Source organism: Halichoerus grypus, chromosome 7 (genome assembly GCF_964656455.1).
Source record: "Halichoerus grypus chromosome 7, mHalGry1.hap1.1, whole genome shotgun sequence".
NCBI classification, from domain to species: domain Eukaryota; kingdom Metazoa; phylum Chordata; class Mammalia; order Carnivora; family Phocidae; genus Halichoerus; species Halichoerus grypus.
Genome location: NC_135718.1, coordinates 151285108 through 151299579, shown reverse-complemented (window position 1 = coordinate 151299579; position 14472 = coordinate 151285108). Strand labels below are relative to the sequence as shown.

General features: G+C 47.5%; 1 protein-coding gene across 2 annotated transcripts; it reads right to left on the bottom strand.

The window, feature by feature from the left end:
- Nucleotides 1-297: 297 nt before the first annotated feature.
- On the bottom strand, nt 298-13775 carry PEX19 (peroxisomal biogenesis factor 19). 2 transcript variants are annotated; one of them, XM_078078472.1, is made up of 8 exons: nt 13639-13775; nt 12137-12246; nt 11556-11721; nt 11039-11124; nt 10192-10353; nt 9230-9406; nt 8954-8998; nt 298-1935 (listed from the first exon to the last, which is right to left on the bottom strand). In XM_078078472.1, exons 1-8 carry the CDS (start codon nt 13706-13708, stop codon nt 1885-1887), a joined length of 867 nt encoding a protein of 288 aa, XP_077934598.1. In that variant the 5' UTR covers nt 13709-13775; the 3' UTR covers nt 298-1884. The 2 variants fall into 2 exon arrangements, with proteins under 2 accessions (XP_077934598.1, XP_035947323.1); XM_036091430.2 differs by lacking the exon at nt 298-1935 and adding an exon at nt 7668-8790.
- Nucleotides 13776-14472: the final 697 nt, after the last annotated feature.

Sequence of the window (14472 nt, the reverse complement as noted above, 5' to 3'; positions counted from 1 at the left end):
ATTCATGTACAAGTTTCTGTGTGGACAGATGCTCCATTTCTCTTGGATATATACCTAGGAGTGGAATTTCTGGGTCAAGTGGTTAACTCTCTGCTTAATCATTTCAGAAACTGACAGTTTTTCAAAGCAGTTGCACCATTTCACATTCACACCAGCAGTGTATGAGGGTTCCAATTTCTCCCCATCCTGGCCAATATTTGATTATCTAACTTTTTATTTCCAGCCATCCTAGTGGATGGGAAGTTGTATCTCACTATGATTTTGGTTTGCACTTCCCTGATGACTAACAATGTCAAGCACTTTTCACATGTTTATTGGACATTTTTGTCTTCTTTGGAGAAATGTCTATTCAGATCCTTTGCCCATTTTTAAATTGCCTATTACCGAGTTTTAAGAATATATATTCTAGATACAAGTCCCTTATCAGGTATATGATTTACAAATATTTTCTCCCATCCTGTGGGTTTTCATTTCTGATGGTGTCCTTTGAAACGCAAAGCCTTCTAGTTTTGATTAAGTCCCATTTATCTTTTTTTCCTTTTGTTGTTCATGCTTTTTGGTGCCATACCTAAGAATCCCTAGCTAAGCTCAAAGCTATGACAGCTTTACCCCTGTTTTCTTCTAAGAGCTTTACGGTTTTAGTTACTACTTTTAGGTCTTTTTTTTTTTTTTAATATTTTATTTATTTATTTGACAGGGAGAGAGATAGCGAGAGCAGGAACACAAGCAGGGAGAGTGGGAGAGGGAGAAGCAGGCTTCCCGCGGAGCAGGGAGCCCGATGCGGGGCTAAATCCCAGGACCCCGGGATCATGACCTAAGCCGAAGGCAGACGCCCAACGACTGAGCCACCCAGGTGCCTACTTTTAGGTCTTTGACCTATTTTGATTTTTTAATATAATGTGAAGTAAAGATTGAGCTCATTCTTTTGGCTATCCAGTTGTCCCAGCACCACCATTGAAAAGACGATTCTTTCCCCGCTGGTTTTGGCACCCTTGTCAAAAATCAGTTGACCACAGATGTGTGAGTTTATTTCTGGACTCTCCATTCTATTCCATTGGTATGTGTCTATCCTTGTGCCAATAGCACACTGTGTTGATTACCATTGCCTTGTAGTAAGTTTTGAAATCGGGAAGTTTGAGTCCTCCTTTCTTTTTCAGGACTGTTTTCTTATGAGTCCACCGCAATTTCATGTGATTTTTAGAATTACCTAGTCAATTTCCACAAAGAAGTCGGCTGGGATTCTGATAGAGAGCACTGAGTCTTGAGCTCATTTGGGAGTACTGCCATCTTAATGATGTTAAGTATTCTGCTCCATGAACATGAGATGCTTTTCCATTTATTTAGATCTTCCTTCTTTCAACAGTGTTTTGTAGTTTTCACAGTACAGTTTTGCACTTCTTTTGTTAAATTTGCTCCTAAGTACTCTTTTTCCCCCAAGTATTTTTTTTATGTTATTGTGAGGAGGATTGTTTTCTTAACTTCATTTTTGGATCATTCATTCCAAATGTATAGAAATACAATGGATTTTTGTAAGTTCATCTTATGTCCTTAGAATTTCCTATACAAGATCATGCCATCTGCAAACACGGCTTTATTTCTTCCTTTCCAATCTCAGTGCCTTTTATTTCTTTTTCTTGCCTAACTTTCCTGGCCAGAACCTCCAACACAATGTTGACTAGAAGTAGTGAGAGCTGATATCTTTGTGTTGTTCCTGATCTTCGGGGAAAAGTACCCAGACTGTCACCATTAAGTATATTGTTAGCTGTAGGTTTTTCATAGATGCACTTTATCAGGTTGAGGATGTTCCCTTCTCTTCCAGCCATTGGTACTTTAACATTCCCAAAGTGAACTCACCTTTGCTCTACCTTTGTCAAACTCAAACTTCTATTTCTTATCTCTTAGTTGACACCACTGTTCTGTCTTAGGCTGGATTCCCTAGAAACAGATCAAAAAAGGGATTCTGTGCAAATGGTTTGTTGAGGGAGTGCTCCTAAGTAAAACCTGTAACAGAGTGAGGGAAGCAAGATAGGATAGGGGGAAAAGTTAGGTAAAGATATGGGTTCCTAAGTTTACCCTCCACCAGGAACTCTTGGCAAATACATGGCACATTTGCCCCACCTTGAGGAAAGGGGGAAGGATCATTTGCTGATAACACAATTACCGATTACATGTCATCACTGATAATGCAATCTCTATCAGAATCCCAGCTGCCTTCTTTGCAGAAATTGGCATCATCCCATTGTCTGTGACGCTGTCCCCGGGAGGGAATAACCTTCCAGGAATTTCCAGCAGTGGCTCCGTCGGCACAGAGGGCAATTCTCAAAAGGATGCAGCTGTGAGCTATTAGCAGCCAAGACTTTACACTTCCTAGTAAAGAGGTTCTAGACAGGGTACCAGTAATGCTTACTACAGTCCACTTCTAGCACTGCTCAGATCCACATGCTTTGTATACAAGTTCATTCTATCAAGGCAGTTTCTCCAGCATTCTGGTTAATCACAATTTCTGGGGACACTTACAAGAGGGGTCCCTAAGCTGTAAATGATGTTATCTCCCTTCTCTAGCACCCATTCTGGATTCATCTCCCCATTGGCTAGCACTTCTGTTAGTCTATATGGCTTACCCAGTAGTAATCCAGACCCTCACCCCTGAGGGTTCTGAGCCCCTAGAGATCATGCCCTTATCAGGATGTAATTGTTGACTTCCTCATTTATAGTTAAACTGAGTACAGGAGGACCAAGAGGTATCTCAAGGATCCTATGTGCATCACACACTTTCCTCTCCGTGTCCCTGTTAGCAGCAGTCCTACCTCCCAGGCAGTGTGGTAACTTCTTTGCTTGATAGTCTGCCGGCATTAGGAGCTCAAAGTGACCAGAAGACAGCACATATTTAAGTTTGAGATTCTTATGTTGTGCCTGGTAGAAGGATCTCCCACCCCAACCCACCCCACCGCCAAAACCAGGACCTCCAGAGCCACAGAATTTAAAGTTGCAGGGATGGTACATAAAACTCCTCAAATAGATCACTGGGAGTGATGCTGAACAGGGTGACTTCTATTTCCACCCCTTGGTCCCAGAGCCCTTGGACTGAGGATAAAGCACCCTATTATGGTCATATAGGTCTATACTGTACTGTAAAGGACAGCACCTCATTCTTGCTGGCACCACCAATGCACCTTCCAAAGGCCATCCCAATGCTCTAGTAAGTCAGAAGCTTCTGGATGGAAAGGTATTTGGTAGGAACAGTATACCCTACTGTCATGCCCCCATTGCCGCACCTGCTTTGTCATTAAATGGGTCCCTTGTTCCAAGGCATTATTATGTAGGATCCCATACCAGTAGATCAAACGTCTCTGAGTCTTTGGATGGTAGTACTAGTAGCTAAGGCACTTTAGGTAGGATAAGCAAAGTTAAAAAATACGTGATCAGAGTAAGCTGTCAGCGTGACTTTTCCAGCATGGAACTGTTGCCACCAGGTGGCGGGTTGTTCTTGAGCAGTGGTACTGAACTAGGGCATCAGCATTGCTCTTTGTAGCTGACAGTTAAGACATTTAAAAGAGCTAGGTCAGCCTTGGGTAAGAGAAGAGTCCAGTGCTAATAGGTGGATAAATAGCTCCATCTCTGCCAACAAGGTGATTCTCCTCATGAGCACACTGTGAAGAACGGGGCTAGGTGAGGCTCCGGACCAAACTGTCCTGTCCATTTGGTTATTAGTTAACACTTTTCTGGTGAATACTTTAACAAGTCCCACTCTCACAGACCCACTGAAATGCTCTTCACCAGACCTTCTCCCGCATTTTCCTATCTCGCACCTTCTGGGCCCCTGACCAACCAGCCCGACTGTGAGTTAATGTATACTCTTGCCTCAGGCCACTTCTCTCCTTCCAGACCAAGTGGATGATCAGCTCCATTGCCTAAAGACCTACTGGTTGAGAATTTCTCCTCATCATTGACTTTCAGGACTACTCTAGATGGGGCTGTTGAGAAGCAGTAGTCCATATTTGTCTTGCCCTAACATATCAAACCAACTCATCCACAAACCAGACCTGGATTTTTTCCTCCTCTGTCAAATGGTTGCAGGAATTCTTACATTGCCACAGGCATGAGCTACGACAAGGCTATCAGTGCAACAGATAGAGGTAATACAGAGGTCTGGGGACCCTTGTTTGCTCTAACTTACTTGTACCCACTAAGTGTGTTTGGGCTTCTTCCCAAATGTACCACTTCCACTGTAAGATGGATTGCTATTGTATCCACCCAACCTTATGACTTGGCAGGTCTCACAATAACCAGCTGGCTATATAGGCAACTGGTCACACAGTCACTTGACATTTTGTGGTCAGGCACTGAGTCCCTATCAGGGCCTAATCGTATGCTAGGAGATGCTTTTCAAATGATGAAACTTTCTTTACTGCAGATGGCATAACGTTACTCCAGAACCGGAGAGATCTACGCTGGAACTCTCTACTGTGGATTGCCATAGAATCCACACATCATCTTTCCCTACCACAGATACCTCTAGTACCATAGAATTTTCCAGGCCATATGACTCATGCAGCAGCGCTGCTTGTATCATAGCCTGGATCTGCTGCAAAGGCCTATCCTGCATTCCCAAGTACAGAATATAGTGCCTCCAAAACTGGAAGAGGGCTACCAAGGCACTGTGCTTCTTTCTTGCAGTAAAGGATACAAGATGCAATAACTTATCCTTTACTTTACAGAGAATGTCCCAGAATACTCCAGATCACTGGACTCCTAAAAATCACTGCCATTTTCCCCAGAATGCGATGTTATTTTTTATGTTCTATCTTGGCAGAAGTGGAGGTACAGTTTCAGGGGCTTCTATTGGGGCTTTCTGCCAACTGCCAAATATGTCCATTCAGATTATACATTTGGAAACCTGAAAAAAATGACCATAAAGTGGGTTTTTGGACCCACTGTGAGAAAGACTTGGGCAAGCACTCCATTCTGAGCCCACATCTCCTTATTGCAATGTGGATGGGGTGTAGGGAGGGAAGCGCTGTAGTGGTGCTTTAGGTCCCTGGGTATCAGAGTCAATTCAGACCCAGTATCCCCGTTTTCCAACTTAAAAAATTTAGGTCATCTTCCCCCAATATACAGTTAACTAAGTAAATGGATCTTTTAATTGATAGGTTGAGTCTGAGAACTGTCTCAGGCCTAGGAAATTGGCAAGGAATTTTGACTTTTTGTTGAAGTTACTGACCTCTTTCTTCTGTTCAATCATTCTTGATCTCTCTTAAATATAAATCAATACCTTTCTTGGCTGTCCATTTATCTGGTCCCTAGGCCCACCCACGTTCCATTAGCCATCTCCACTTTGAACACGCTGCCCTTCTGGAAGTCCACCCACCCTGCTTCTGAGAGTTAAGTGTTGCCACTTGGCCTCTGCTATGCCAGGATCCTATCATCCTCACTGCTACAGGGGAAACCACTTCTTAAACATCCCCTTCCATCAGCCTCCACCCACAGAGACAGCCACTTCTGAACTTCTCAAAGACACCGGTGACCCATTCATTAGTGCCTTTCCTTTATAAAAAAAAGTTGTCCCCAGGCCTTCCTGAGAACATGGTCAGCCGGTGGGTTTTCCAGTGTAATAAACATTCATTCTTGCATGCCCACTTCCTCTAAGTCTTTTGATCATTTCTCATATGGTCTATCATCTCAACTTCATTTACTGTGGGCCATCAGTTTTTTTCCAAGTTCCCCAAAGCCATCTCTATAGCACATCATAAGCATCTCTTTGTGCCCTTGCCAGGATGGTCCAGAGTTACAGGAAAATGTCCTCATTATCACAAATTCTGTATGAACTTGAGTCTTAATTCATGAAACCATCCAAACAACTACAAATTTATTATCTAACATACAGAAGTTTGGAACAAAGGGGCACCTCCTTTTGAGAGCAGCATAAAAACTCCACGTACAGCTTACACCTAAATTCTGTGAAGGTTATTTTTAAGCAAGAGAAAAGGCTAGAAAAATACTATAAATATCCTTACAGTGACATATCTTGCTAAAGAAAAAAGTTCACTGGACGCAATCCTCATGTGAGAGAGAACAGGTATAGAAATGTAACAGTGTGGCCAATGGAGCGATGGAGCCCGGGGAGGGCCCCAGCAGTGCTACTCAAGGTTGTTCAAAGACTTGTACTGGTCCGTGAACAGTTTTTTTTACTAGTCTACAACATGATGAGTTAGAAACTGAAAGTGTTTAGACACCTTTTAGCATTTTGACATTGCTGTGATATCCAAGTGCATGATCCATGGACTTATCCTGCTGAAAGGGGTCTGGTCAGTTCAGGTGTGGTGAAGCTTGTGTAGTGGGCAGCATACTGTGTGAACTGCACACTTGTCATGGGCAACAGGAACACTTCTTAGTGTACAAAGGACTGGATATTTGTAAAGCAAAAAGCCTGGTCCTTTACCATAGACAGTTTGAGAAGGACTGCTCTATCCTTCCAAAAGTCACAGAATCACTCAAATAGTGCTTCTGGAACAGAGAGTAACTGGAGCTCAATTTGTTTATGTTCAATCAAAATGAAAACAAATGACTTCGGAACAAAACTAAATTGGACTAGGACATCTGTTTAGATTCCTGGAGTAAGCCCTGACTAGGCCAGCGGGAGTGAGAATTTGTAAAAGAAAGCCACCAGTATAGTAGGCACTTGGTTCAAGGGGCAGGGCCTTTTTGTTCTTCCCTTCTCCTCTCTATCCTCGTCCAGCTTTTGGCCGGAGCTAGATGGAGAGAATTTTGGCCCTTCAGGCCCTGTGACCACCATCACAAGTCCGCCTGCACTGTTCCCACCTCCTGCAGCTCTACAGTAGAGGAGTCTCGGATTCAGACTGGGGCTCTGCCCATACTCTGATAAGGTACAGTAGCTGGATGTTCCCAAACAGCCTGAGGCCCTCAGAGCACTTCCTTCCTTGTCAACACCACAGAACATGTAGGATCACTTTAAGGGGTGAAAAGCTTAACCCAAGGGAAGTGGCATGTCAGGAACGCAAAGTGACTCAGATGCTGAATGGACCCTTGCTCTGTGCCTCATCTTCTGAGTGCTGAAACGGGACAGCCAGCTGGCCTGACCAGAGTACCCACCAACACATGGCAGCCGAGGTCCATGGATGCATTGGTTCCCAAAGAGAGGTGCAAGGTCAATTCGAAAAAAAACAGTAATTAAAAAAAAATGTTGGGGCGCCTGGGTGGCTCGGTCGTTAGCGGCTGCCTTCGGCTCAGGTCATGATCCCAGGGTCCTGGGATCGAGCCCCGCATCAGGCTCCCTGCTCGGCGAGAAGCCTGCTTCTCCCTCCCACTCCCCCTGCTTGTGTTCCCTCTCTTGCTGTCTGTCAAATACATAAATAAAATCTTAAAAAAAAAAAAAAAAAGTTAACATTACTAACAATAATAAGAATGTCAAATGTTAGGGTACAGTACCAATTGAAGGGTTTCCCAGATTGAAACACCCAGAGAGAATGAGGCAAGATGGCCAGTCTCCTTTGCCAAGTGAGGTGCAGACCGAGCTGGGGAAAGGGGGTGGTGGTAGAATCCAACACTGCAATGTTACGCAGAACTAGTATGCAAACATTCCTCACACTGCAGCTTACAGAAGGTGAGGAAGATCAGAGAAAGACCTGAATGAAAAACAGGCCACGCTCCTCAATCAGAATATTTATTAGTCAAGAAAAAGGACCCAGGCTGCACCCCACTCCCATTCCCAAGACACCTGCTTAATCAAGGGACAGGATTCAAAGAAATCGGAGGTCTCAAATAAGCCAGAACATATCTGGGGAAGAACAGTCATTCATTTCCTAGGCCTGACACTGTAATTATATGTGTCTTCCAGGGAGAGGGGCCAATCAGAGTGGTGGATGGCCCAGATGAGGGGAAATAGGATGGCCCTTCTTTGTCACAGCTTGGGTTCAGAGAAGGGTTGGAATTAACAGGTATTTAAAAAGAGAGATGAAGAGGGGCAGGGGGTGCAGGAAGGTCAAGGGCTGGTTTCACCCAGATCACACAGCATTGTACAAAGAACCAAGGTAACAACTTTAGTTCTCAGGCTGGAACAGAGAGTTGAAGGCTCAGCACCTCGAGAGAGGAGAATCCCAGGGCTTCTTTCAACCCTACTGTGATTAGATGCAAAGGGCCCCACTTCCTTTTCCTTCACAGAATTCACAACGGTCTGTCTAAAGTCAGGAGGACATGGTGACAGACCTAGAGAACCAGCCCAGGCTGTTTCTCCCCATTCATTCCCAAAGGCCCTGCCCAAAAGAACTGAGAAATACAGAGTCCCAGGACTCTGTCTCTGCTCCCCAGGTCCAAGAGGGAGTAGAGACAAGGCACAAAGACCCTGGATGCAAAAGTGAACATCAGTGTGGCCATATGTAACATTACTTGGCAGAGAAGAAAGTGCATGCCCCACAAGGGATGCCTTTCTTCACCTGGAAGGTAGCTGGGCCTTTGCTAGTAGCAGAAACCACGTGGATAGGGCTCACAGAAACGGCCTGCACAATAGGCCATATTTCTAGAGAGATAAGAGTAAAAGCCTCAGCTGGTATGGCACGATCTCAGCTGGGACGACAGAGGGCAGTGGGCAGACTGCTCTTGCAGACGACACTCCTGCCTCAGTTCCCAGTGGTTCTGCTGACTCCAGATGCTCCCCATGGCTGGGAATCAGGGACAGACACGTGTTGTGTTTCACATGATCAGACACTGTTCGCCATTGGCACCTGGTGGGCCCGACAGATTGAGGGCATCCAGGTCAAAGTTGAGGCCAGGAGGCTGGAGAAGAGATGGAGGGACTGAGATTACTGCTCTTACCTCAAGTGAGAGCTTCTGAAGGTGCTTCCCCCGTAGCCACAGTGATCGCTTCATGTGCAATCATTAAAGATTACAGAATTCCAGAAACCTGGGACTCACATTCAAATCTAGAAGATATACTCACCATCTCCCCAGCCAGTTCTTTTGGAGGATGGCCCAAATCCTGTAGCTGGAAAATAAGAGGAACTTGAGAAAGAGAAAATCCTAGAAAACAATATAGCAGCCCAAGAAGAATCTGAGCCATGGTCTCTCTCCTGTCTTCTGGGGACCAGGCTATGGGACCTCTCTTGTGCTCCCTCCTCCGCCTGGGTTTGGCAGTGTGGCATTCTTCCCAGATACCTCCTCCACCGAACACCCAAAGAGACAGCACCAGGGGGCAGACGGCAAGAGGAGGCCTTACCTGCTGCATAAGATCCAGCACTAACTCAAAACGAGCCTTCTGAGTGGCCTCACTGTCTGTGGGGCTCTCTGCCTCAAACTGCTCACATATCTTGCCCATGACACTATGTTGTTCCTGATATTTTTCAAACTGCTCTGGAGGAAGAGACTCCCGGTGACTCTGCAACCATTCTGGATACTAAGAAAAGACAGAATGGGTGGGGAAGAATTAATGAACAATGGATAGGAAAGGCAATTAAATATGAAAAACAATAAAATATGAAGGGAAAGGGGAGGACATGGAGGAAAGAAAAACTAAAGAAGTGAGTTCAGCGTAGGAAGTGGCACTGACTCCAACCCCATCACCTGGCTACGCTAGCACGGATGGTCACCAGAGGATGGCGCACTTCTTCTGTGAAGGGCTACATGGTAATATTTTAGCCCTTACGGGCCATATGTGATCTGTCACATAGCCTTTCTTTCTTCTGCTTTGACTTTACAACCTTCAAAAATTCTTAGCTTGAGAGCTGGCTTTGGTCCACCCAGACCTTGGCCTGCTGACTCCTGGTCTTAACTACTCACTTCACACTTGACCACATGTTGGACTGTGTCACTGAAACACTTCTATTCCTGTATTCTGTAGGCTCTCTGACAGCAGGGACCATCTTTTACACTACTCTTAAACTGTTCATAGCATAAAACAAGCAAAAGAAAGGGCTGGTCAGACAGCAGCCCCAAACCAGTTTACAGAAACCAGAGCTGAAGGACTTCCCCTTCTACCTTCAACATCTTCAGTGTGGTACCTTTATTCCCAGAGACATAGCTCCTCCCCAGCCCTCCTGCTCCAAATACACAAAGGAGAAAAGACTGGATGGCTTGTGCACTCGAGTTACTCTCTAGCTCTGTAGGCTCTAAGCAAAGTAGCCCACAGGGATTGACACAACAGAAAACAAGGAGGAAAAGCAGAAATGTAAGTTCACAAACCTTTTCGGTAATCTCCTTCAGTGATGGGTACAGCACATCCTTGGACAGGAGGTTCTGCATGATGCTCTGCATAATGGGGAGGATGTTCCCTTCCCCATCCCCTTCATCCATGCCCAGCCCTTCCATGGCCTTGGTCAGTTCCTCCTCTGACATGCCTGAGTTCTAGAAAGGACAGAAAGGAGGTGAGCAAATACAGATGGTCCCTGACTTAGGACCACTTTTCAACTTTATGATGGTGTGAAAGGGATGCACATTCAGTAGAAACCGAATTTGGATCTTTTCCCAGGCTAGTGATATGCAGATGATACTCTCCTGTAATGCTAAGCAGTGGCCATGGCTCCCAGGCAGCCACGTGATCACCAGGGTCAACAACTGATGCACTGACAACCATCCCATCCCCTTACAACCACTGTTTTTCACTTTCGGCACAGCATTCAATAAATTACATGAGATACTCAACACCTTATTAGAAAATAGGCTTTGTAGTGGATAAATCTGCCCAACTGTAGGCTCACGTAAGTGTCCTAAATGTGCTTAAGGTAGGCGAGGCTAAGCTGTGATGGTAAGCAGGGTAGGTATATTAAATGCATTTTCAACTTATGGTATTTCCAACTTATGATGGGTTTATCAAGGTGTAACCCCATTGTAAGTTGAGGAAGATCTGTATGTATATTGCCTTCTTGGAATGCTTATCACCCTTTCACGTGGGAAAGAACTACTTAAACTTGCCTGCAGCAAAATAGTGTGGCAGGAACAGACTTCACATGCTACCAAACAGTCTGTCTTTTGAGACTCTGCTGCTGATGTGCCTGAGAGGTCCCTCATGGCCCCTACCCCTTTCCCTCACCTGAAGATCAGTGGCATTTTTGGCGAGTCCACTTAGTGTCTCCTTCAGGCAAGACGTAAATTCTTGTTGGGAGGTTGCGTCACTGCCTAAGGAAGATCAAGAAAGCCAAGGTCTTTAGGTTTTATCTGTCTGCTTACCCAGACTGACCTGGTTATCAGCTTGGATATGGAACATTTACTAGTGGATCACTAGCACTCCAAATCTCTGAATCCTCTGTGGTTATCTTCATAGCCATTTTCACGAATCTACAGGAACTGTGTGTCAGTTTGTTCTCCATGATGACACCCACAACACTGTGACCTTTAAAACGGTCAGTTTTTAATAATCTTTTCAATGATTTTTCACCCTCATCCCTTTCATTAAGCGATGTTCCTATCCTCTTCCCATCTCCTGGCCCCACCCCATGGCAGTGATATAATGAGCGCGATCAGCTTTACCAAGAGTTCTAGTGTTCTCAGGCAACAAAGATGACAGAAGTTTGTTCAGATAGTTCCAGCCCTCGGGGCCTCCTCCTCACCCACTCTCCCGGCAGCTTCTGAGAGCTTCTGGAACTGCTCCACCAGGTGGGGCTCTTCCTCAGCCAACTCCTTCATCGCCTTCTCGAACTCCGCAGTGGCTTGGGAAGCCAGCTCGCTGTCGAACAGTTCCTGGAAAAACTTCTCTTGGGAGGCAAAGAGGGCATCCTGCAGGGAATAGGTGACCAAAATGCATCTCTTACTTGGCAACCCTGACAGAAGCCACAGGCAGTGGCTCTGGGAAATGCAGCGCTTCCCTCCTGCCCACCTCCACTGGCCATTCTAACTCCTCTCTTAAGGAGAACAGTAAGAAAGGCATCTGACCACTGCGGAAAGGGTATGGCGTGGCATTCCCAAACCAACCATTTAAACCTGCTCTTTTTTCAAAGAACTTCCTCGAGATCCCACCACTCCATCATCAAAAGTCCCTGTTTACCAGGACTGAGGCCTGAAAGAGCACTCAGCAGTGTAAGGCCAAGGCCTCCTCCCCCCAGTCCCCTCCAACCCGCGGGGGCTTGCCCCACCTCTGCTCAGAGATGCATGCCCGTCCCCTCCCCCTCCCTTAAGGGGGCGGAATTTATACTTTGGCAGTGTCTCCTGGCGATCTCTTCTGGGGCCCCGAAGCATCAGGGGCCGTGGTGGTAGGAGGGGGTGCTGGGGAGGGTTTGGCCTTATCGAAATCATCAAGAGCACCTTCAGAGACAAGAGACATAGTGTGTGTGTTGGGGGATGGATGAGGACGCAAGGCTGGGGTCAGGGGAGGGTAGTTCTGGGCAAAGCATTAAGAGAACCATCTTTCAAAGTGCCAACCTTTCTAGATTTTTTTCTGAGTCTCCCTCTCCTGGCCCACCCCTCAATAAGCTTCCCACTTCTCTCCTCATCACCCAATTTATGTGATCGAAGGAGAAGAAATCCCTTAAGATGGAAGAGGCATCTCTCTCAGAGCTGGGAGGAGAGAGTTAAACGTTCTGCAAAGACACCTCCGTCTACACAGTGCCTTCCTTGCCACATCTAATGGGTCCCCAGGAATCCCACACAAATATCCAACAGGAGCAGAGAGCACAGATGTCCTTAAACCCCTGAACTCACTCTGGAGCCCTCAAGGGAGTCATTTTTGGCAAGAAAGCAGAAGCCACGTGATGCTCCACCCAGCTTCCCATGGGTCCTGGCACGAGCACAAACTGAGGGAGAGCACTGGACTCTCTTCTCTTATCCTCAGATTCAGCCCTCCCGTGGCAAAGCTCCTAGAGCCCCCTCCGGCCTCCTCGTCTCTGCAGCTAACGATGTGCCAATCCACACAGGGTCACTTGGCATTCCTCACCGTTCCTGCTCATCTCTCCGTCAGCCCACATCTGTGACTGGGCAAGAGACAACACATATTCACCGCTGCCCTGAACAACCTGAGTCCTCACCACCGTTCTGCCTGCCAGGCCTGGGGGAGGGCATGGCCCACTGCGGGCAAGCAACCAACAGAGGAGCGGAGGGCAGGGCTAAGGAAGCAGGAACATTCAGCCTCTTTCAGGAGGGTGAACCGTCTCCGCCCAGACCGCAGAAGGGAGCTGGCTTGAGCTCCGACATGGTGAAAGAGCTGGAACAGGGCCTGCCGAGCAAAAGGTGAAAGGCCTGGCGAAAGACGAGTGAGGAGAGGACAGCGCGCAGACGGCCGCGCCACGGACTCGTCCACGCTTAAAGCAAGCAGTCCGTGAGCGTCGGGGCCTCTGGCCACCGAGGACCGAATGCGGCTGCTGGCGGGAAGGAAGTCAGGTCCGAGAACTTGCTCACGCAGAGCAACGGGAGGTCGGGGTCGGATCGGGAAACGCCGTCCGGTGCGTTACCGTTTCCCCTCCGGCCCGGAAATCAACGGTCTGACACGCTCAGGGGCCCCAGGTGGGCTCCTTAGCTCCCGCCGCGGAGGAACGAGAGGGTGACCCAGAGATTTTCTTCGGAGTCGCAGGCAGATCCTCCGCCCCCGGCCAACCTTTGGAAAGCCTCTCCCGCTCCGCCCCCAATATCTCAGGTTCAGTTTACCGTCGAATGAGCCCTTACAAGCGCCCCCGTCGGGTCTCTCCCTTTACCAGCTCTTACTTTCCAGGAGCTCTTCCAATTCCCGGTCAGCGTCGGCCCCAGCACCGCAGTCCTCCTCAGCGGCGGCCATCTTGCTCTCTCCGGCTTGCCGTAGGAGGCGGGTCTCCGCGGCGCCTGCGCCCCGCTCCGCCCCGCCCCTTCCCCTCGTGCAACCAATAGCAGTGCTGGTCGGTGCGGAACCGCCATTTTTAAAGGGACAGGAAACGGAGTTTTTTGGTCTTGTTTTGGGTTTTTGGGGGGCTTGCTTTTTTTTTTTCCCTCTCTCTCTTTTCTCCCTTCTGGCCAGGAACCGGTGAACTAACGGAGTGGAACTTACTGTTAACTTCTGCCAGGTTACTTAGTAGCCTAGCTTCCTTTATTTCACCTTCTCGCATTATCCAGAGAAGTAACTGTTTCTCGTTTTCCTCAACACCCACACTCTGTGGCATGCGATATATTTTACTTCCCTGGTTTCCTGTCTCCCCGCCGCCGCCGCCGCTTAGAATTTACACACCACGCCGGCAAAGATTTCCGAGTGTTGCCTTCACTGCTGGGTTCTCAGCTCCTGGGCTGGGCCTGCGGTGGGTAGGCGCTCGCTGGCGGCTCTTTGCCCGCCCAGACCCGACAAGGCACACTTCTCGGTGGGGTCTAGCGGCTCTCTCACCTCCTGTTCCCCATCAGGACTGCCAGGACTGAAGGACACAGGCCTAGGAACTTAGCACCCAGTGTCAGCTGAAGCAATTCAGGCAGAAAAAGCCGGTCTGGGGCCGTGGACCGAGCCAGGGGACAATTCACATGTAGTAGTGATAGACCTGCCTTCCCTGAACGACCTCCTTTTCTCCAGACGGAACCCAA

Coding starts and splice junctions, on each gene's coding strand:
- PEX19 (XM_036091430.2), bottom strand. CDS start 13,708: ATGGCCGCCGCTGAGGAGGACTGCGGTGCTGGGGCCGACGCTGACCGG. Junction 12,247..13,638: donor ATTGGAAGAGCTCCTGGAAA/GTAAGAGCTGGT, acceptor TTGTCTCTGAAG/GTGCTCTTGATGATTTCGAT. Junction 8,999..9,229: donor TGCTGGATCTTATGCAGCAG/GTAAGGCCTCCT, acceptor CTTATTTTCCAG/CTACAGGATTTGGGCCATCC.